Source organism: Myxocyprinus asiaticus, chromosome 46, assembly GCF_019703515.2.
Source record: "Myxocyprinus asiaticus isolate MX2 ecotype Aquarium Trade chromosome 46, UBuf_Myxa_2, whole genome shotgun sequence".
In the NCBI taxonomy this organism is placed as follows: Eukaryota; Metazoa; Chordata; class Actinopteri; order Cypriniformes; family Catostomidae; genus Myxocyprinus; species Myxocyprinus asiaticus.
The window spans coordinates 1,463,108-1,483,951 of record NC_059389.1 but is presented as its reverse complement, the minus strand read 5'-3'; the positions used below and the strand labels follow the sequence as shown (position 1 = coordinate 1,483,951).

Here is a 20,844-nt window from a genome sequence, read left to right as displayed (position 1 = left end):
ACACACTAAAAACCACTCAGAATACCTTAGCAACACCCTGGCAACCTCCCATAATGCACTAGCATCGTAACTTAAAAAAAAAAAAAATCAAAACAATGTATTCTTCACTGTTCTCTCTTTCAGTAATCTGTTATGTACAGTAAGTGCGGCTGTGAATGAATGTGTGTGTACGAGTGTTTGACTGATGAACAGATGTTAAGTTCCAGTGACGATTAGAGACTGTAGGATTAATATCACACACTGTCAATGATGTGTGTGTGCAGGCAGGGACAGTAAGGGACTCAATGGCGAAGTCTCTGTACGGAGCTCTCTTCGACTGGATCGTCTTCCGCACAAATCACGCGCTGCTGTACAACAAAGACCTGGAGGATTCTGCCAAGGTACAAACACACTGACACACACACTCGTTCATCCTCCTCTGTCATATCTCTGCACAATAGCAAATACTACTGTAAGAGATGTTTTCCAAGCCTGTTTCCCTCATTGATCACTAGTTTACAATTGATTTTCAGTTAGTTAATCGCTAGTTAATCTCTGGATATCTCTGATCCCTGATGAATATAGCTGCGCTGACTTTCATAAGTCGAACTGAAAGTCACAATGTGGTAAATCATGTGTGATCAGGAGCACTCACTCAATTCTACATTCGTTTGCATTGAATCGCCAGTGATTTCGAGTTTTTTCTGTCTGTTTCAGATCCTCTCTATCGGTGTGCTGGATATCTTCGGTTTTGAGGATTATGAGAACAACAGTTTTGAGCAGTTCTGCATCAACTTTGCCAATGAAACGCTTCAGCATTATTTCAACCAGCACATCTTTAAACTAGAGCAGGTAAGAGATGGTGTTTCATTCTTTGAAATGTAAACGTTAAAAAATTACTTTTTATTTTGTCTGAGCAATCTTTTGCTAAGCAATATAAAAGGGATATTTCTGGCTCTAAAACCTGATTGGATACAACATATTTGAAGTAATAAAATAGTGAATATTCATACACCTGTGACATACATCTGCCGTTGACTGCACTAAATAGTTTTACAAAGCAGTTGTAATGCGCATACGGTGAACGCGTCTGTACGGCTCACGGTCAGAAAGGATACTTTGAATGCTCAATCGTGTACGAGATGGAACGGCACACAAAAACCTAAGTATTTCATAGCCTTAACTAATGAACTCTCTCTGTCTGTCTATATGTGTTTTCTTAATAATGTACAGTGGCAAGTATGTGAACCCTTTGGAAGCTGGTTTTCTGCATTAATTGGTCATAAAATCTCATCTTCTTCAAAGTCACAAGTATAGACAAACACAATGTGCTTAAGATAACAACACACAAACAATTATAATCTTTCATGTCTTTATTGAACACATCCCATTAAACATTCACAGTGCTGTGGAAAAAGTAAGTGAACCCTGGGATTTAGTAACTGGCTGATCCTCCTTTGGCAGCAATAACCTCAATCAAGTGTTTCCGGTAGTTGCGGATTAGACCCGCACAATGTTAAGAAGGAATTTTGGACCATTCTTCCATACAGAACTGCTTCAGCTCAGCTATACTCTTAGGATGTCTGGTGTTAACGGCTCTCTTGAGGTCATTCCACAGCATCTCTATTGGGTTAAGGTCTGGGCTCTGACTGGGACACTCCAAAAGGTGAATTTTCTTTTTTTGGAGCCATTCTGTAGTGGATTTACTTTGATGTTTAGGGTCATAGTCCTGCTGCATCACTCAACTTCTACTGAGCTTCAGCTGGCACACAGTCACCCTGACATTATCCTGTAGGATATCTTGATAAACTTGGGAATTCATTTTTCCCTCCATAATGGCAAGCAGTCCAGGCCCCGATGCAGCAAAGCAGCCCCAAATCATGATGCTCCCTCCATTGTACTTCACCGTTGGGATGATGTTTTCATGTTGGTATGCGGTGCCCTTTTTATGCCATACGTTGTGCTGAGTGTTCTTCCCAAACAGTTCAACCTTAGTTTCATTGGTCCACAAAACATTTTCCCAGTAGTGCTGTGGAGCGTCAAGTTGTGCTGCAATGTTTTTGTTAGAAAGCAGCGGCTTCCTTCATAGTGTCCTGCCATGGACACCATACCTGTTTAATGTTTTCTGTATAGTAGACTCATGAACAGAGATGTTAACCAGTTCCAATGATTCCTTCAAGTCTTTATCTGTCACTCTAGGGATCTTTTTGACCTCATTGAGCATTCTGCAGTGTTCCCTTTGAGTCATCTTGGCTGGACGGCCACTTCTAGTGAGAGTACCTATAGTACTAAATCATCTCCATTTATAGACAGATGAATATCTAAGCTCTCAAGATAACTTTGTAACCCTTTCCAGCTTTATGCAAAGCAACAATTCTTGATCGTAGGTCTTCTGAGAGTCATGGTCCACATCAGTAGATGCTTCTTGTGAATAGCAAACTCAAAATGCTTGAGTGCTTTTTATAAGTCAAAGTAGCTCTAACCCACACCTACAATCTCATTTCATTAATTGTATGCCAGGTTTGCCAACTTCTGACTCTAATTAGCTTTTGTTGATGTAATTAGCCTAGGGGTTCACATACTTTTTCCAACCTACACTGTGAATGTTTGAATGATGTATTCAGTATGTACAAGAATAATACAATAATGTGTGTGTTATCAGTTAAAACAGATTGTGTTTATTCATTATTTAAGACAAATTTATACATAAATGCAGGTAATTCCAAAGGGTTCACATACTTTTTCTTGCCACTGTACATGAAATATACAAGCCCACAGTACATGCATGTTTTGTGATGGCCTACTTAAATCAATGTGAAATGTGATTCACAACTCATAGTTCTTACACAAGGCCTTTTTACCTACCTGAACTCAGTACCTAACCAACACAAACTTGGAGCTGTTCACTTTTAGCATTTTAACATTTTCTAGAAGTGCTATTTGAGTCAACAGTTACGAATCAGAGGATCGTTCACATTTTTACAGCGCTACATTAGTTGGCTGGCATGAACATCATCTTATCCATTCCCAGCCAAACTCTTATCTTAAGTTAGTGCTTACAAAGCAAATACTCAACTGTGTAGTGCACAGTGTCTGAGTCCAGTATTTACACTCAGTGGCAACGCTCCAACATTTGTCCACCCCGCTCTGCTAATGATTAGAGAAAGATCGACAAGCTGCGAGCTAAGATCACAAGCGCGGTACACCGCCCTTCTCACTTCAGTGTAATCTGACAGTGGTCACAAACCTCAGAGCTGTTTGCACAGGTCAGAGTCACTGTTTGCCAGCAATAATAGTGGTTATAAATTTCAATATTATATGATGTGTATTAACTTCTGATTCGCAACACTGTTTCAGAACAGCTTCCACTGACGGAGCAAAAATGCATAAAAAAAACTGACCATATTGTGTCTAAAATGTCAGTAATTTAATATAATAATTTGCTTCGTAATCACATTCAGCGCTCTTGCTAGTGTGATTCTTTGCCTACAGTTAAAAAGTTGTACATTTCTAAGCATTGTCCTTCTAAGACCTACATTCTACGGGCCGTTCACACCAAACTAGTCTGTTTTTATTAGTGCTGTCAGTCGATTAAAATGTTGAATTTTTAGTAGTTAATCGCAGATTTTAAAAGTGCTGAAATTTGAAACTTTTCTTGTCATAAAACAATATGTAACAATATAATGCTTTATTAACATTTTCCAAACAAAGCCTTTCGCAGTATTAAGATAGAAATGCTCTAAAATATCGCCAATTTAAGTAACATTAAACGTTTCCCAAAGTGTAAGTGGGAGTTTGAGTAACTGAAAGAACTAGTCTTCACATATGGTGCATATGTATGTTCATATTCTCATCCTAAACAATATTAATCTGCTGGTAGACTGTGGCTATCCGCTTTGTTTCAGCAATCGTGAAGCTGCGTTCATGACTCGCGTCAGAGAGTCAACGCCAGCGTCATTCTGCGTTTTGGTGATAGTTAAGATTTGACATACTTCTGTGGTAATTAAAACGTGCCTTACATAGTCTGAATAATACTTGATTTCTATCGCAAGTCCCATCTGTGCTTGTTTTGTCCATTTAAATAGCGTTTAGAGCTCCTTTATAGGAGAGAGGATATCAACAGTCAACTAGCGTGTTACAACAGTACAGCCCATAGAAAGTCTATGGTACCGCTGCATTATGCTGTTTTATGCTTCGCTTGTATGTTCCACTTGGTAGAAAGACTCTGGTGCAGTGGTGTGTGCATTAGTCTAATGACTCGGGGCGGACACATTACAAAGGATCCATCCTTCACACTAGTATTTATGCGCTATTAACGGTAAATGTGTTAGTCGTAATTAAGAAAAATTAATGCGTTAATTTTTTAATTAATCACATGCTTTAACGTGTTACTTCTGACAGCCCTAGTTTTTATTTGTAAACGCACTAGATGGACGTCTTTGATGATATCCCTTGCTCACTGTTTTTTCCTTAGCGTCTCGTGCAGAAGTGTCATGTTTTTTAGATGCTGTATCAAATTAAAAACAACTTCAACTGTTAAAAACGTGTCTCGAGACACCTGCGTTTGTAGCGCTATGTCTAAAAAGGATGTGCTCAATGCAGTGTTGGCTAAGTTACTGTAAGGGGGTTCAATGGAAAGGAGGCGGCGAGAACCGGCTTGACAATTTAAATAATAATTTAATAAACAACTTAAACAAACACACAACCAAAAACCATACAGTACAGCTGCCTGCAATTCTCTCTCTCTCGAACTGTTGTCCCCGGCCGCCTTTATCCATCGCGCGCCCCATCAGGCTGATTGGGGACCGGGTGTGTCTCATTCCAGCCCGGCCCCACCCTCCTCGGCTCTACACTCCTCCCGGCGTTGCCTCAGGCCGGGGAGCCCCCGGCATGACATACATCCCCCACCCTTCCTCTCCGTGGGGGGCGTGCCTTACGCCCCGACTGCCGGCGGGTCATCACCGCCTTCCTCGACCTGGGAGGAGACAGGAGGGGAAAAACAACAAAACAAAATGGCGAGGGAAAGGCCAACACGGAGCGACCAGAGAGAGAGAGAGAGAGGAGAGAGAGAAAAAGAAACTCACCGGTTCTCTGATGCGCCGTCGCGTGGTCCTCGATCACTACTCCACCCTCTCAGGCGGACTGCAGCCGCTCCTCCCCGGGCGGACCGGAGTCAGCCCTCCGACCCCCAGCGGACAGAACGCCCCTCCGCGTTCCCAGCGTCCCGTGGGGACACTCCTCCGCCCCTGGCAGCGGCCCTACCACTCCAGGCGGTCGGGGAGTTGCTTCCCTCCTCCCCCCGCGGACGGCGGTCTTCTCTCGACCCCTCCGCGTTCCCGGGGGACGGCAGGGCACTCCTCCGCCCCCGGCAGCGGCTCCCTCGCTCTAGGCGGTCGTGGAGTCCTGTCCCCACTCGCCTCGCGGACGGCGGCTGTTCCCCGCGTCCGGGTGGTCGGTCTACTCCGTCCCCCGTCGGACGGCAGCGGCGCTCCCCTAGGTGGATGGCAGTGTCGAGGACTCTGCAACGGGAATCCCTCCTCCTTCCCGGGTTTCGGCACCAGTGTAAGGGGGTTCAATGGAAAGGAGGCGGCGAGAACCGGCTTGACAATTTAAATAATAATTTAATAAACAACTTAAACAAACACACAACCAAAAACCACACAGTACAGCTGCCTGCAATTCTCTCTCTCTCGAACTGTCGTCCCCGGCCGCCTTTATCCCTCGTGCGCCCCATCAGGCTGATTGGGGACCGGGTGTGTCTCATTCCAGCCCGGCCCCGCCCTCCTCTGCTCTACAGTTACTTAAAGTAATCCGCTACAAATTACTAACTACTTATTTCAAATTATATTCAGATTACTTTACTGATTACTTCGCTGAAAAAGTAGTCACATTGCTAATTACTTTACTTTTAAGTTACTCTCTAAAACACTTTTTTAACACTGTTTAGTTTTTCCACTCAACAAATTCAGAATGTTCTCGTCGTTCATTGTCGCACACCCTTCAACTGTTCACATTTGAACTGTAATACACATTCACTGTACTTAAAAGTAATTACTTTCATTGAAAGTCGGTAATCTGATTACAAGAATTATAAACGTAATGAGTTACACTACTTTTGTGCTTAAAAGTAATTATATTACAGTAACTAATTACTTTGTAGTCCGCTTACACGCAACACTGGTTCGATGTGAACGGCTCCTAATGTTTTACAATGAAATTTGTGCATTTGGCAGATGCTTTTATCCAAAGCGATTTTTACGGTGCATTCAAGGTACACATTAATTCATAACCTCAGTCTACTAACATCATCGTTTCACAAAAGTCGAAAGTTTCCATTTTTGGCGGCGGACAACACAGTGCCAGTGTGGATGAGGAGTAAAAACGTTGCAAAAATCAATGTGTTTTCAAACAAAAATGGGTTAGAGTGGACGTGGCCTAAAGCAAAATTCTAAACTGCAATTTGTTATTTTTTGTTTACATCTCTGGATTTATCTGACATTTGTGTGATATTGTTTCATTCAGGAGGAGTATCGATCAGAGGGCATCAGCTGGCACATGATCGATTATATCGATAACACGGCTTGTATCAACCTGATCAGCAAAAAACCCACAGCACTGCTCCACCTGCTGGACGAAGAGTGCAAGTGCGTCCCACAGATTCATCTTATCTAAGCCAAACCATGTTATACACGTCACAATATGATGCAAAATAATTCTGCATTCACATGCAAAATGGTTAATTCTGGAAGTCATACTGTTTTCAGTTTTGTATAATAATTCTATAATGAAGTTTGTGTCTGTTTGTGTTTAATTAACATAATAGGAACTACCTGTCCAGCTACCTTGTTAAGCTTTTGTGTTTTTGTTGGTTTGTAGTTTTCCTCAGGCGTCGAATCAAACTCTGCTGGACAAGTTTAAGCGACAGCACGAAGGAAACAGCTACATTGAGTTTCCTGCCGTCATGGAGCCGGCGTTCATCATACGACACTACGCTGGGAAGGTGAAATATGGCGTCAAGGTGAGAATCAACTAGACTAATTACAAATCAGATCGTTACGATACTGTATGTGTATAAGTGTGTGTGTGAGATTGAGCATATGTACTGTTTATACACACACACTCACAGAGAGAGACCACTTCCAGTGACCTAATTCTGCGGTTTAATCTGATTGGTTGGATTGGCCTCCAGCTGTGAGTGCATTTGGAGCACATGTTTGGCAGGAACTGTTAAAGCTACATGTGCCATATTTTCTGTACATAAAAGCAGATTTCTTTTCCCCTCATACACACACACACCTACACTATGTGTTGATGTTTTGGGACGGTGTGTATGTTGTTTATTTTATTTGTGTTTACTGGAAAGAGTTCAGAAACAGATGTGACCGTATCAACTATGACAGCAGCTGCTTCACATAAACAATCATCTCCCAGAACTTAAAACTGTGTGTAAACCATTTTAATGCATACTGATACTGTAATATCCTACAAACACACACACACACACACACACTCTTCAGTTCAGTATAAGTACTCTTATAGTGGTTGACGAGTGTGATTTGTTGTGTAGGACTTCAGGGAGAAGAACACGGATCACATGCGTCCGGATATCGTGGCGCTGTTGAAAAGCAGTCGCAATGCGTTTATTTGCAGTCTGATGGGAATCGATCCCGTCGCCACGTTCCGCTGGGCTGCGATCCGGGCGTATTTCAGAGCCGTCGTGGCATTCCGAGAGGCGGGGAAAAGATACAAGGAGAAAAAGACGGGTGAGTTTATAACTGTAATGAAATGAAAATGTACTCATGTACTCACCCTGATGTTGACTCTCTTTCTTCATCGAACACAAAAGGAGATGTTTAGCAGAATGTTCACGCTGCTCTTTTCCATACAAAGTTAGCAGACAGTGACCACAACAAAGCACCACTAAAACACATCCTGTAATGCAACTGTGAGACTCAAACGCTCTCAGACACACCACACAATCAGTTACGTAAGCATGCGTTAACAACCCTTGATGCAACTCTTTTATTCATCACCACAGAGACCATGTGAATGTTCCGGAAGTTTGCTTGTGCGTCACAACTCGCACGCATTTGCTCACTGTGGCACTTTGTCCTGTGGTGACAACAAACACACTTAAAGGGACAGTTCACCCCAAAATGAAAATTCTCTCATCATTTACTCACCCTCATGCCATCCCAGATGTGTTTGACTTTCTTTCTTCTGCAGAACACAAATGAAGATTTTTAGGAGAATATTTCAGCTCTGTAGGTCCATAAAATGCAAGTGAATGGTGACCAGAACTTTGAAGCTCCAAAAAGCACATAAAGGCAGCATAAAAGTAATCCTTAATACTCCAGTGGTCTTCCATGTCTTCAGAAGAGATATGATACATGTGGATGAGAAACAGATCAATATTTAAGTCATTTTTTACTATAAGTCTTGACATCAGCAGTCTCCTTGGCGATTATGATTTCAAGCATGATTACACTTCCTTGCACCATCTAGTGCTCTGCACATGCATCAAGCACTAGGGAGTGTAATCATGCTCGTGCCTATAGACAGCAATGGCAAGATGTACAGTGAAAAAGGAGTTATATTATCTTCTCACCCAAAACCGAATGGATAGGTTCAGAAGACATGGATTAAACCACTGGACTCTTATGGATTACTTTTATGCTGCCTTTATGTGCTTTTTGGAGCTTCAAAGTTCTGGTCACCATTCACTTCAGTGTGATTAATTATATAAAAAATAGCGAGTTAAAAAAAATGTACGCAATTAATCATGTCCCCATTCTGAGATGATATTCTTCTCATCACAATTGTACAGAGCGGTTATCTGAGTTACCGTAGACTTTGCCAGTTCAAACCAGCCCGTCTGGCACCAACAACCATGCCACGCTCCAAATCACTGAGATCACATTTTTTCCCCATTCTGATGGTTGATGTGAACTGAAGCTCCTGACCCATATCTGCATGATTTTATGCACTGCACTGCTGCTACACGATTGGCTGATTAGATAATCACATGGATGATTGTTGGTGCCAGATGGGCTGGTTTGAGTATTTCGAGGGGCATGAGGGGGACCTGCACAATATTAGGCAGGTGGTTTTAATGTTGTGGCTGATTGGTGTGTGTATATGTATATATATATATGTGTGTGTATATATGAGAAGAATATTTACTTCATATTTAATTTTCACTAGTTACTTTTTTTATATATCACATAAACATTTTAATATGTAAATAAACAAAAAAATATATTTGTAAAGAAACTGATATACATAGGTTTTAGGAATAATGGGCATACTCAAGTATGCATGTTTGCGTATAGATCAGTGCCATTAACACATGCCGATTGGCGCATAAAACATATGTTCACATACATGTTTGTAAAACATATGCTTTATTATTTTATTTACTAAGTGTTTGTTATGGCTCCACAACAACTACTGTACTGTAGATTACACCTTTGTAACTCAAGGCTGAAACGCTTCACTACATTTACACACTCTCTCTTTCTCTCTAGACACCGATTCTCCGGTTCAGAATCAGAAAAGTGTGGACAGCTTCAGTTTCCTGCATCACCCTGTTCACCAGCGGAGCCTTGAGATCCTTCAGCGATGCAAAGACGACAAATACAGTAAGACACCAATTGAACGATGTCATTTCCTGTACGAACTGTTCTTTACGCATTCAAACACACACAGTGAGTGTTTCATGTGGAGCGAACAGCAAATGACGGGAAATAAAAACGGGAACGACGAGCTCTCCAAAAATCAAAATATTCACAGGCAAATGTTTTTAATTATGAGACTATTGTTCTGGTTTGAGCACCTGTGTCTTCTCAAACAATGTTCTGGATATTACTGTGGTATTATTTGCTTTATTACTGCAAAAATGATAGACATCACCTTTCAGGTTGTATATATTTGAGGACTGACTCTCCCTCCCCCCAGATTCGTGTATCAGCCGGAAAAATCCACGCACTCCACTGTCAGATCTTCAGGGTACCAACACGATCAGTGAGAAACTAAACAGGTACCAGCACCCTGAAAGAGCCCAGAAAACCACCCAAACATTCTGTCATCCTTTACTCACCCTCATGTCGTTTAAAACTTGTATAACTTCCTTTGTTCTGTGGAATACAAGCGGTGAATTTTGGAAGCAAATCCTGGCCGCTCTTTTCAACATACTGAGAGTGAATGGGGACTGAGATAGTTGAGCTCCAAAAAAAAGCACCATAAAAGTAGCCCATGTGACTCCAGGTCTTCTGAAGTCATATGATAGCTTTGTGTGAGAAGCAGACCCAAATTAAAATAGTTATTCTCTGAAAATCTTTTTTTTTTCTGAAATAGTTTTGCATGCCCTCTCAATACATTTACCATGGTTTTACTACATTAGCAATATTTAGTGAATGACTTAACCTCCAGTGTGCTGTCTGTCTGCACTGGTCTCAGAACAGTTTGAAATGCACCTTATTTTCATCCTAACTCCATATAAAGCCTCTGAAAGCAACTTTTTCCAATTTTTGGATGAATCCATCTCAATGTGATAATGTACAGTGAATATATGATATTTCAACTGAAAATGAGTCTATAGTCCACGTATGTGGTCATTGTGTTTTAACAGCGTGCTGTTTCGCGATAAATCGCTCAAATGTTAAAAATGGCATATCGGATGAAACTAGAGACTCCAATCTTTTGACTCAAACAGGTTTCAATGTAAAAACATAATTAGGTTTCTTAATAGATTAAGTTTTGTTGGCGCATCAACCAAAAATAAACTCCTCTGCGATCGCCACCATGTTGTTTGGTCACATGACTCCGTGCGTTGAATGTTTAACCCTTTACTGACAGCACAGAGTCTCCTGAACTGAGATCAGTCGGTTTAAATTCAATTTAATTATGCGTTGCATATAGCGAAGCCAAAATACAACGTCCACGCATGTGTACACGAGGTTGAACTATGGTATTTGAACAGTAAAACCATAATAACCACAAAATTAAGATTTTTATTACCAAAGTTTTTGTTTCCCTGTATTATGGTTCCACTACAAATATCGTGGTTAAAATAGGGTTACTGTAGTAAAACAATGGTACATTTATGGTGAGGGAACGCAAAACTATTTCAGAACAATTTACCGTCCTGTCCTCCAAGGGGCTCCGTAGAAAGTCACCAAGATAAGGGTGTATCCACATTTTTCCTGAACGCGGAAGTGTTCCTCGATTCGACTGTTTTCAATTTCCGGTCTCCAGTGTTTTCACTCGTATCTGTGTATATTCTGAGCGGGTAATGTAATGTTTAAGGTATAACATCGGCTCTATGTTGCCGATACTTCACAGAGACGAGATGACCGTTTTTTATTGACAGTGCCTCGCCTGAGTGTGTAGATGACATGAAGCGATGGTCTGAGTTTAGGTACGTTGACTTTGAGTTGTTATGACGGCCAACAACAGCACAAGTTGAGCCAAATTAATTTTTACTCCAAAAAAACTGAAATAGTTGTTTTCCGTCTGGATCGCTGTTAGTTTCGATTAGTTTTACATTGCGTCTCGAGACCAGAAACAGAAAACAGGCAATTCGAATCATCATGACGCCCCCCAGTGGTTGATCAGGAAAACTGTGGATATAACAGAATTCTTCTTTTTGAGTGAACTGTTCCTTTAAGTGTTCAAGTGTGCTTTGAACAGCAATGCTCTCATCACCGGGCTCTCTTGTTCTGTGTTTGTCAGGGATGGATTCTTGGGCTGTAATGTTCGTAGCTCGAGATCGGAGCATGTCTCCTCTTTCTCCCATGAAGAGGAGGGAATTTTCGTAAACAGCATCAGTAACAAACTTCTAGGGAGAGCTCAAGGCATCCTGATGTGAGTGAGAACACGAGTTCACTCTCGTTTGTTTGCTTTGTGTTCATCTTTTCTCAACATTTTCTATCTTCCACAGGCGAAACAAGAACTTCAAGACGAAACTCAGTCTCCCGAAGGTAAACGTCCCACTCACTCTATTTAAGTCAGTTTTCAGTTTCTTACATAACTTTCCCCTGATACGGCCACAACATCATATCTTCAAAATCTTCAGCATGCCTTCATGCAAGCTCTGTCACGTGACTGTTAATCTGAGAGCTTGTTAAAGATCTCATCACGTGGTCCAAATGGGCTTTTGTGGTGGAAAAAAAGTGGTTGTACATGCATATTTTGCCTTATTATTGAATATTTAATCTGAGATAATCAAGAGAGACTCGTTTGGCTGTTTTGTTGTGTCTTCAGCATCTGTTAGACGTGAAATCGTTGAAATATCTGAGCAGTTTGACACTTCACGATCGCATCACCAAATCACTGCTGCATCTACACAAGAAGAAGAAGCCGCCCAGTATCAGCGCCCAGTTCAACGTGAGGACTCACTTTCTCTTAATTTGGGCAAAACACATTGTTTAATCCAGTGATTCCCAACCACCTATTAACCCTAAAACGCCTGACAGATTGTTTTAAGTACCATTAGACAAACTATAAAAAGATTACATTGATGCATTAGGCTTTAAAGGTCATTCTCCTCCTGAGGTCCAGCATTTCATTTGTGTGCAGGACATTTGTTATGTAAGTTTTTCTATAGTGGTAAATCTTGGGGTATTATCAGAGGACTCTCTGGGCTTTTCAGAGATACCAAATGTTTGAGAGTTTGGCCATGACAACTTCCTCTCCGTAGTCTATAAATATGGATTAAAATGTATCACAATATGAATAAAATATTCTTTTTTCAATAAACAGTTTTTATCATATGTATTTGATGCACCAAACACTATATTGACATTTAAAAAAGTTTTTTCATTGGGTCTCATGAACTTATGGTAAGATGACATCATAACAGCTTGTAATGTAAAATAATGAGATCTTTATAATGACAGAGCCGGCTGCATATTGATCGGTGGTGGCGTAGTGGGCTAAAGCACATAACTGGTAATCAGAAGGTTGCTGGTTCGATCCCCACAGCCACCACCATTGTGTCCTTGAGCAAGGCACTTAACTCCAGGTTGCTCCAGGGGGATTGTCCCTGTAATAAGGGCACTGTAAGTCGCATTGGATAAAAGCATCTGCCAAATGCATAAATGTAAATGTAAATGCATATATGAAAACAGAAATATTACTTTAAATATATCTTATAAAATGTATATGTCAGAATTGTTTTTGTGGAGTGCATGAATGTAATTTAATGGTGATTGAGGGATATTCCTCAAAAGAATGTTGTATCATATTTGATACATGCATTTCAAAGGGTTTTTTCAATACAATAATATACAAAATTTGAACCAAGCACAAGTTGCGTGTATTCAGCAAATACTCATTTTAAAATATCAGTAACAATATAATCATTACTGCCACTTTTACTTTATTAAAATAAGCTTAAAATAAGTATTTTGAATAGATCGATATAAACATTGAAACCACTTTTCCCACAGATAACCACTAGATGGTGCCATAAACATGTGAAACTTACATACTAAAGGTTGTTTGGCTCATCAGTTTGAACAGAGAGTGAAACAGGAGCCGTCAAACGTTGTGTATCATATTTGATACACACGGTGTTATAAGGCTAAACAAGGATTATTATAACTTCAAAATATTAGGGCTGTCAATAGACAAAAAATATAAAATCAGTTCCTTTTTAAGAATAGAAAACAACATATTGGAAATAATTAGAGCAATGGTCTAAACACCACTCCAAACATCTCTTATTTTTTGGCCTCAATTCACTTTATCAGAGTTTTAATATTGTCTCGTATCTGTGATACAGGCGTCTCTTAACAAACTGATGGAGACACTGGGACAGTCAGAGCCATACTTTGTGAAATGCATTCGGTCTAATGCAGAAAAGGTACAGTTGAATATTTATGTTGATGTTTTTTATTGTGTGCATATGTACATTGTACAATAGTTTGATTTGATTTTTTTAATTCTTTTGTAGCTTCCGCTGCGTTTCAATGACGCGCTCGTATTGCGACAGCTGCGCTACACTGGCATGCTGGAGACCGTTAGAATACGACAGTCTGGATACAGTGTGAAATACACTTTTCAGGTTAGTGAAATACACTTTCACACAAACACATTCGCTTGGAGTGAATCATTGTAAAAAAATAAATAAATACATTTTTTTTTTTTTTTTTAGGAATTTGCACATCATTTTCACGTGCTGTTACCAGCTGTATTCTGTCCCACTCAAGCGGGCATCAGAGACTTTCTGCAGACTGCCAACCTCGAGCCAAACGGGTATCAAGTGGGCAGGACTATGGTAATGATCATTTCCTTATTTTTAAAGAGTTTTATTCCCTGTAAAACTGCATGTTACAACAAGTTGATTCTTGACACTGTAAAATGAATTCAGAAATATGTACTTGAAGCATTTTGTTTGTTTGCTAATTCTTTTTTTAATCATTAATGTGTTCTTTCACTTTCAATTGCTTGTTCATTCGTTCATATTGATTCATTTATTCTTTTTCATTTTCTTTCATTTGTCCTTCCTTTTGTTTGTTCTTTTTCCATCATTCATATATTTCACCTTTCCTATTTTTTTCTTTGTTCTTCCTTTTGTCTGTTTTTGTCTTTTTTTCTGCTTATATTTTTTGTATTTCTTCATTTGTTGTTTCTTATATTCTTTCTTTGTTCTTTGCATTCTTTGTACTTTTTGTTTCCTTTTGTTTGTTACATTTTTCATTCGTTTGTTACTTTTCATTCATTTTCATTCTTTCGTTTGCTCTTTCCTTCATTTGTTCATTATCATTTGTTTGTTCTGTCTTTCATTTGTTCTTTCGTGTTTGCTTTCATTTGTTCATTGTCTTGTTTCTCTCTTTTGTTTGTCCTTCCTTTTGTCTGTTTTTTGTTTGTTTTCTCTTTATTTGTTTGGTCTTCATTTTCTTATTTGCTTGCTTATATTCTTTTTTGTTCCTTGCATTCTTCATTTGTTCTTTGTTTTCTTTTGTTTGTTTGTATTTTGTTATTCATTTTTTTCTTTTGTTTGTCTTTGTTTGTTATCGTTTGTTTTCTCTGTCTTTCATTTGTTCTTTAACAATTTCTTTAATTTGTTTTTTCACGCTTTCATTTGTTCATTCTGTTGTTTGTTTTGTTTGTTTGTTTTGTCTTTTGTCTTTTTTTCTCCTTATATTTGTTTGGTCTTCATTTGTTTTTTTTTGTTTTGTTTGTAAAATTTTTCATTTGATTGTTTGTTTTTTTTATTCATTTTCTTTTATTTTCTCTCCTTCATTTGTTCATTGTCTGTTTGCTCTGTCTTTCATTTGTTCTTTCACTATTTTGTTAATTTATTCATTCTCTTTTGTTTCTCTCTTTCGTTTGTTTTCTCTCTGCAGGTGTTTTTGCGGGAGCTTCTACGTCAGAGGCTGCAGGATGAACTTCATCGGGAGGTTTTGAGGAGAATCGTTTGTTTACAGCAGAAGTTCAGAGCTCAGCAGGAGAGAAAACACTTCTGCAGCCAGAAGCGAGCCGCACGGATCATACAGGTACACACACTTCCGTTTTTTTATGAATGTGTTATAAAAAGCTGCCATTGACAAAACTCATTATGTAGCATTCAAATAAAGCAATAAGTCATGAGAAGAAATGGTCACAGTGATTTTACCACAATTAAAGAACTTGAAGAGGAGTCTGAGACAATAATCTCTTTTATTTACTACATTTACTTCTAGTTAAATTCTAGAACTTGAACTGGAAGATAAAACGACTATTGTAAAGTTCTGTCCCAATGCTGTGCCCCAGTTTCCTTTCTTGTTTTTTTTCTGGGAAAGAGAACTGACTCTCCTCACAGGAAAACTGGCCCAAAACTTTCATCAGACCGAATAAAAACAAGGCAAATAAAATTCAGTGAGGAGCCGGTACGGAACTCAGAGAGCACCCTTGAAGTTTGTCCTTCCTGTTCTTACTCAAATAAACCATCCTAATGGTTTGCGTAAACCGCAGATATTAATTCTTAACACTTTGTACAGCAGACATGAAAGATGCAAAGGTTTTCAAACTGACGCTAATGTTTTATGACGTGTTTGTTTGATTTAGTCAAGCACAAAGGGAATGTTTTGATATCTCTGAAATACTAAAAGACCTTTCTCTATTTTCCCAAGTCATCGATGTCGTTTTATTTAGCTGAACATCTGAATGTTTACAAGACAATTTTTATAAGTGACACGTATGATGTGTCTTTCAAAAGACAAACCTACTTTGATGGGTATCTCAGCGAGTATTGACGCTGACTATCACCCCTTGAGTCGCGAGTTCAAATTCAGGGCGTGCTGAGTGACTCCAGCCAGGTCTCCTAAGCAACCAAACTGGCCCGGTTGCTAGGGAGGGTAGAGTCACATGTGGTAACCTCCTCGTGGTCATGATTAGTGGTTCTCGCTCTCAATGGGGCGTGTGGTAAGTTGTGTGTGGATCGTGGAGAGTAGCATGAGCCTCCACATGCTGTGAGTCTCCGCAGTGTCATGCACAACGAGCCACGTGATAAGATGCACGGATTGACGTCTCAGAAGCGGATTGAGGTGAGTAACCACACCACCACGAGGACCTAAGTAGTGGGAATTGGGCATTCCAAACTGGGGATAAAAAGAAAAAAAACACAAAGAGACAAACATATGGTGCTCAACAATCAAGCCACTTTGCATATGCAAAAAAAAAAAAACGTGTGCAGTTTTTCCTGTTGTCTATAATAAGTGAATTACTGTATACTAGTTTTGATAAATAATAGGCAGTATACAGTGCCATATATAATGCACAGTATGCCAATCTGAATTCACCCATTCTCTCCATGTCTTTCTCTGTCACTACAGCGTTGGTGGCGTGCTTGTATGCTAACTAATGCTGACGAGAGCGCGACTTACACGGAGCTCCAGCACGGGGCAGTAGTGTGTCTTCAGGCGGCATGGAGGGGCTACAGAGTGAGACGACTCTATATGCTGCAGAAGAGAGCCGTGGCGGTCATACAGAAACGCTGGAGGAGATACCTGCAGATGCGCGAGAAAGCAGCAGGACACATACAGTCAGCCTGGAGGACGCATTGTCAGAGACAGAGATATTTGCGGCAGTGCAGGGCGGCCGTCACGCTACAGGCGGCCTGCAGGGGGCACAAGGCTCGACAGAGGTAACAGATGGCTAATACAGAAGTAAATAAGAGTAAAACTCTGTGCTAGGGCTGGGCGTTATGACATTATATACAGTGCAGTGCTAACAAATGTGTCAACCGGTAAAGATTGTGCTATACAGTCTGTTTTTGCACTGATGTCAAACTTATTATTTGTTAGGAATAATCTTATCTCTTGGTTTGCATTCCAAATAAAATAAGATATTGATCAAATAAGATTTTTTTTTTTTGTCCTGATAAGACATCACAATATAGTTATTTCTGCTGGAAATACAACAACAACAACAACAACAACAAAATGTTTGCATTGGGGTCTTTTGGAACAATTTTCATTGGCGAAGCAAATATAAAAAAATAAAAATTGCCCATATTGTGCCTGAGAAGTCTTTTTATTTAGTCGATATTAACTTCTTGTTGTGTTCGTGCACTTTTCCTAAGGTGCCGCTTCCTGAGAGAGCTGCGACTTAAAGAGAAAACCCTCGAAAACAAGGTGGATCCAAACACTGTGACACAAAGTTTAAGTGTTCCTCAAAACACAACCGAAGTCAAGACCACTCACCTGGACACACAAGTACCTGAACCGGCCGTAGAGCCGCCACAGGCTGAGGAGGAGTTCAAGGAGATACGAGAAAAGCAATCTGCCGAACCTCCAAGAACCGTGGACGACAGCACGCTGAAGAGCCGCAACAAACGAGAGAGCCGGAGGAAACGAGAACTCGAACAGGCCACGTTCAGTTTAGAACTGCTTAAAGTCCGGTCTGGTTCGGTGCCCAGCTCGGACCAGACTGAAGTAACGGACAACACACTCCCCTCTCAAAACCCTCTTACCAAACGACTCACTTCCTCGCCTCAGGTGTCTCCAGATAGCCAAGAAAGCTTTGAGCACTTTGGCTTTCACAACGACGAGGTCACGACAACTGAACTTCCTCCTCAGCAAGAGACGCCTGCTGTTGTCAAATCCGAGCCAATGGAGGTGAACCAAAGTATGGAGTCATCCAATCCAGTTCAGCAAAGCCCAACATCATCCAAGCCTTGCTTCTACATCCTAGACAAAGAAAGCAGTCCGGCCAAAACTTCTCCACGGAGGCCAAACGGCACCAAGAGGGAGAAGAAGGAATCAGTGCTGGTCATCATCAGTATGCAGAAAGAGAACCCCGTAGACCAGACAAGCCTGGAAGCTTTTCAAAGACTGGAAATGGAAGCTGAGGAGATGCCAACTGCTGCCCACCAAGAAACAGTCTCAGACGAAAGATGTAATGGTGTGTCCTCTCTAGATCATCCAAACGTACAACCTGACCTGAACCCAGAACCTCAAACCAATCATGGCCTCGTCATTTCTTCGACCACATCCAAACCCCTCCAGCTGGACCGGAGGGGGGCAGTGTCTGGACAGGAAGTGACATCAGAGCCTAGAACAGAAGTTCAAGCTCAGAAGTTGGTGACTCAGAGCATCAGTGTCAGTATGAAGGAGAAAACCACTAATCTGTCCTTCTCTCCCAAACGTAGCCGACTCACCTTCTCCAAGTGAGTTTAAGATTTCACTTTCACTCATCGTTTATTTATAAGGCTTTTCAGTATTTGTTAACTATATTCCTATAGTCACTATAGCGCGCAACAGTCGGGTTCTGGATGGGTTTCGCCAAACACAAATTGATTATTAACGATAACTTAACCTTTAAAGACAGACCTACTGTGAGCTCTTGAGTTTGTTAATTGATGGTATATGCTTCTGATAAAGCCATCAGTCCGTGTTATTTAAACTACACTACCCATGATCATTAAGAGAAGGATCCACCAATCAGAGAATAGCAGTGTGCAAAGCGCGCCAAAAGAACTCTGCAGCGACCTCCCACTTCCATGATGCATTGTGAATGACAAATAGAGTCGCTCTCCCCAAGGACGTCAATTTGCTTTGGTTGTTTTGACATCACAAAGTGGTGAAACTGAATGTAAACTAGGCTGTGTACAGGTAATGTCAAATAATCTATTCATTTTGATAAATAGTCTTCTTAATGCCCAATTCAAAAGGAAACTCCTGCTCAAGAACTGGAGATGTTTTTTCGGCATTAGAAACTTTCCTGAAGAAAGCCATTTCAAAAAGTGGTGGGGACAAATTTGGCAAAGGCAAAAAGTGGTAGGGGCACGTCCCACCAGTAAATGAATGTCTCTCCCTACACTCTCAAACTACTTATATATTTGTATATATCTGAATATTTTGCGATTTACAATTAAATGATATTGTTTCTATACTTATAATCTACAAATTTAAATCAATATTTTTTAGGGATGTCATATAATATTGATTATTGAACTTAATCACACAGTATTTAATCAATACATTTTTGAGGCATCGATATATTAACATCAGCTGACATTTTAATTAGAAGCCTCATTTGTGTGCTTTCAATTCACTGCCAGTTGCATTCCATTCAATGTAGTCTGACGTAATAGCTTTGGGAGACCACAAGGGGGCAACAGCATGAACAACAAGGCATCACACACACACATTACGAGCTGATGGCAGTCCAAAGTTATGAAGGTTTTTGTACTTCTTCAAGAATGAAGAAAGTGACGTTGATGAGTTCGCAGGTTAGTGTATGAAACTAGTTTAACTGCGCAAACTGAACGATTAGAAATGGCGACATTTATGATGCAATATCTCTGTATGTGGCATTGAATAGGTCTTTCATTTAAGCCGTCAAACGACAATAAGACATACTTGTAGCTGAAAATGCATTGTGTAGGCTGTATGAAAGATACTTACACACAATATATCATCCAGTAATGGCTAGAGTAAATAACCTATGTCCTTTCTTAATGATTTGGGTCGAATTTAATGGAAAACTGTGCGAGTTGAGCTCCGTGGCACTGCAGAATTTTTAGCATCCTACGGAGACGGGGTGTGTGCGTACGTACCTTCATAGAAAATAATTGTTTCGAATTTTACAACGTGCCATGTCGTCTGCCAGATGCGTCCGGTGCATGATACACTTTAACCCTGCCGCTCACACTTTACCAAATTTGTGTTTAGAAATATGTTTGAAAAGATAAAGACTGTTGTGCAACGAGCAGCCCGATTTATATCTGAAAAAAAAAAAATCCCGATTATATATCGATAATCATCGGGAAAATCTTCAGATTATCGAGACGTGAAATCCCAAGCCTAATAGTTTTATATTATTCCATAGTTTTTAATATTATTACGTCATTCGCAATGCTTCATGGGATTATAGTTCATTTCCTCATTAAAGACAAAATACACAGTCTTGTACATTTGTCGATTTTCAAATACTTTTTGCTTCTAGTCAAAGTTTGTAATGTTGTCATTCACTTCTGAGCTGCTTAGTTTGGTTCATGGCGCACAACTCTTTTATGAAAGATTTTGTGAAATCACTATTGATGAATGAATGGAACAAAGATGGCTGAAAAAGTGGGCGAGAACTTTTGCACTCTAAGTCTATTTCTGTAATATTTAGGGTTAGGGTAGTGACACAGAAATCTTGTACATAGGTGACTCTCATGAAACCTGTCAAGAACATGTCAACCAATATCAAATCAAATTAGAATAATTAAAAATAGGTTAATTTCGGGGGCCTGGGTAGATCAGCGACTATTGACGCTGACTACCACCCCTAGAGTTGCGAGTTCGAGTTCCAGGGTGTACTGAGTGACTCCAGTCAGGTCTCTTAAGCAACCAAATTGACCCGGTTGCTAGGGAGGGTAGAGTCACATGG

General features: G+C 40.2%; 1 protein-coding gene across 8 annotated transcripts in view; it reads left to right on the top strand.

Annotated features, from left to right (window-relative positions):
• Positions 1–20,844, top strand: part of myo9ab (myosin IXAb) — a 130,940-nt gene that overhangs the window by 80,807 nt on the left and 29,289 nt on the right. For all 8 annotated transcript variants that reach the window (XR_007896254.1, XR_007896253.1, XR_007896252.1 and 5 more), the window contains 16 exons: positions 264–380; positions 697–831; positions 6,502–6,623; positions 6,856–6,997; positions 7,547–7,742; positions 9,507–9,620; positions 9,937–10,018; positions 11,713–11,844; positions 11,921–11,960; positions 12,244–12,366; positions 13,766–13,846; positions 13,937–14,047; positions 14,138–14,260; positions 15,333–15,482; positions 16,800–17,110; positions 17,549–18,634. Coding sequence is in view for 5 of the 8 variants with exons in the window: in XM_051689089.1 (XP_051545049.1) it covers positions 264–380; positions 697–831; positions 6,502–6,623; positions 6,856–6,997; positions 7,547–7,742; positions 9,507–9,620; positions 9,937–10,018; positions 11,713–11,844; positions 11,921–11,960; positions 12,244–12,366; positions 13,766–13,846; positions 13,937–14,047; positions 14,138–14,260; positions 15,333–15,482; positions 16,800–17,110; positions 17,549–18,634 (3,065 nt within the window). In the remaining 3 variants the exon portion in view is untranslated. The remainder of the gene's footprint in view (positions 1–263; positions 381–696; positions 832–6,501; positions 6,624–6,855; positions 6,998–7,546; positions 7,743–9,506; positions 9,621–9,936; positions 10,019–11,712; positions 11,845–11,920; positions 11,961–12,243; positions 12,367–13,765; positions 13,847–13,936; positions 14,048–14,137; positions 14,261–15,332; positions 15,483–16,799; positions 17,111–17,548; positions 18,635–20,844) is intronic.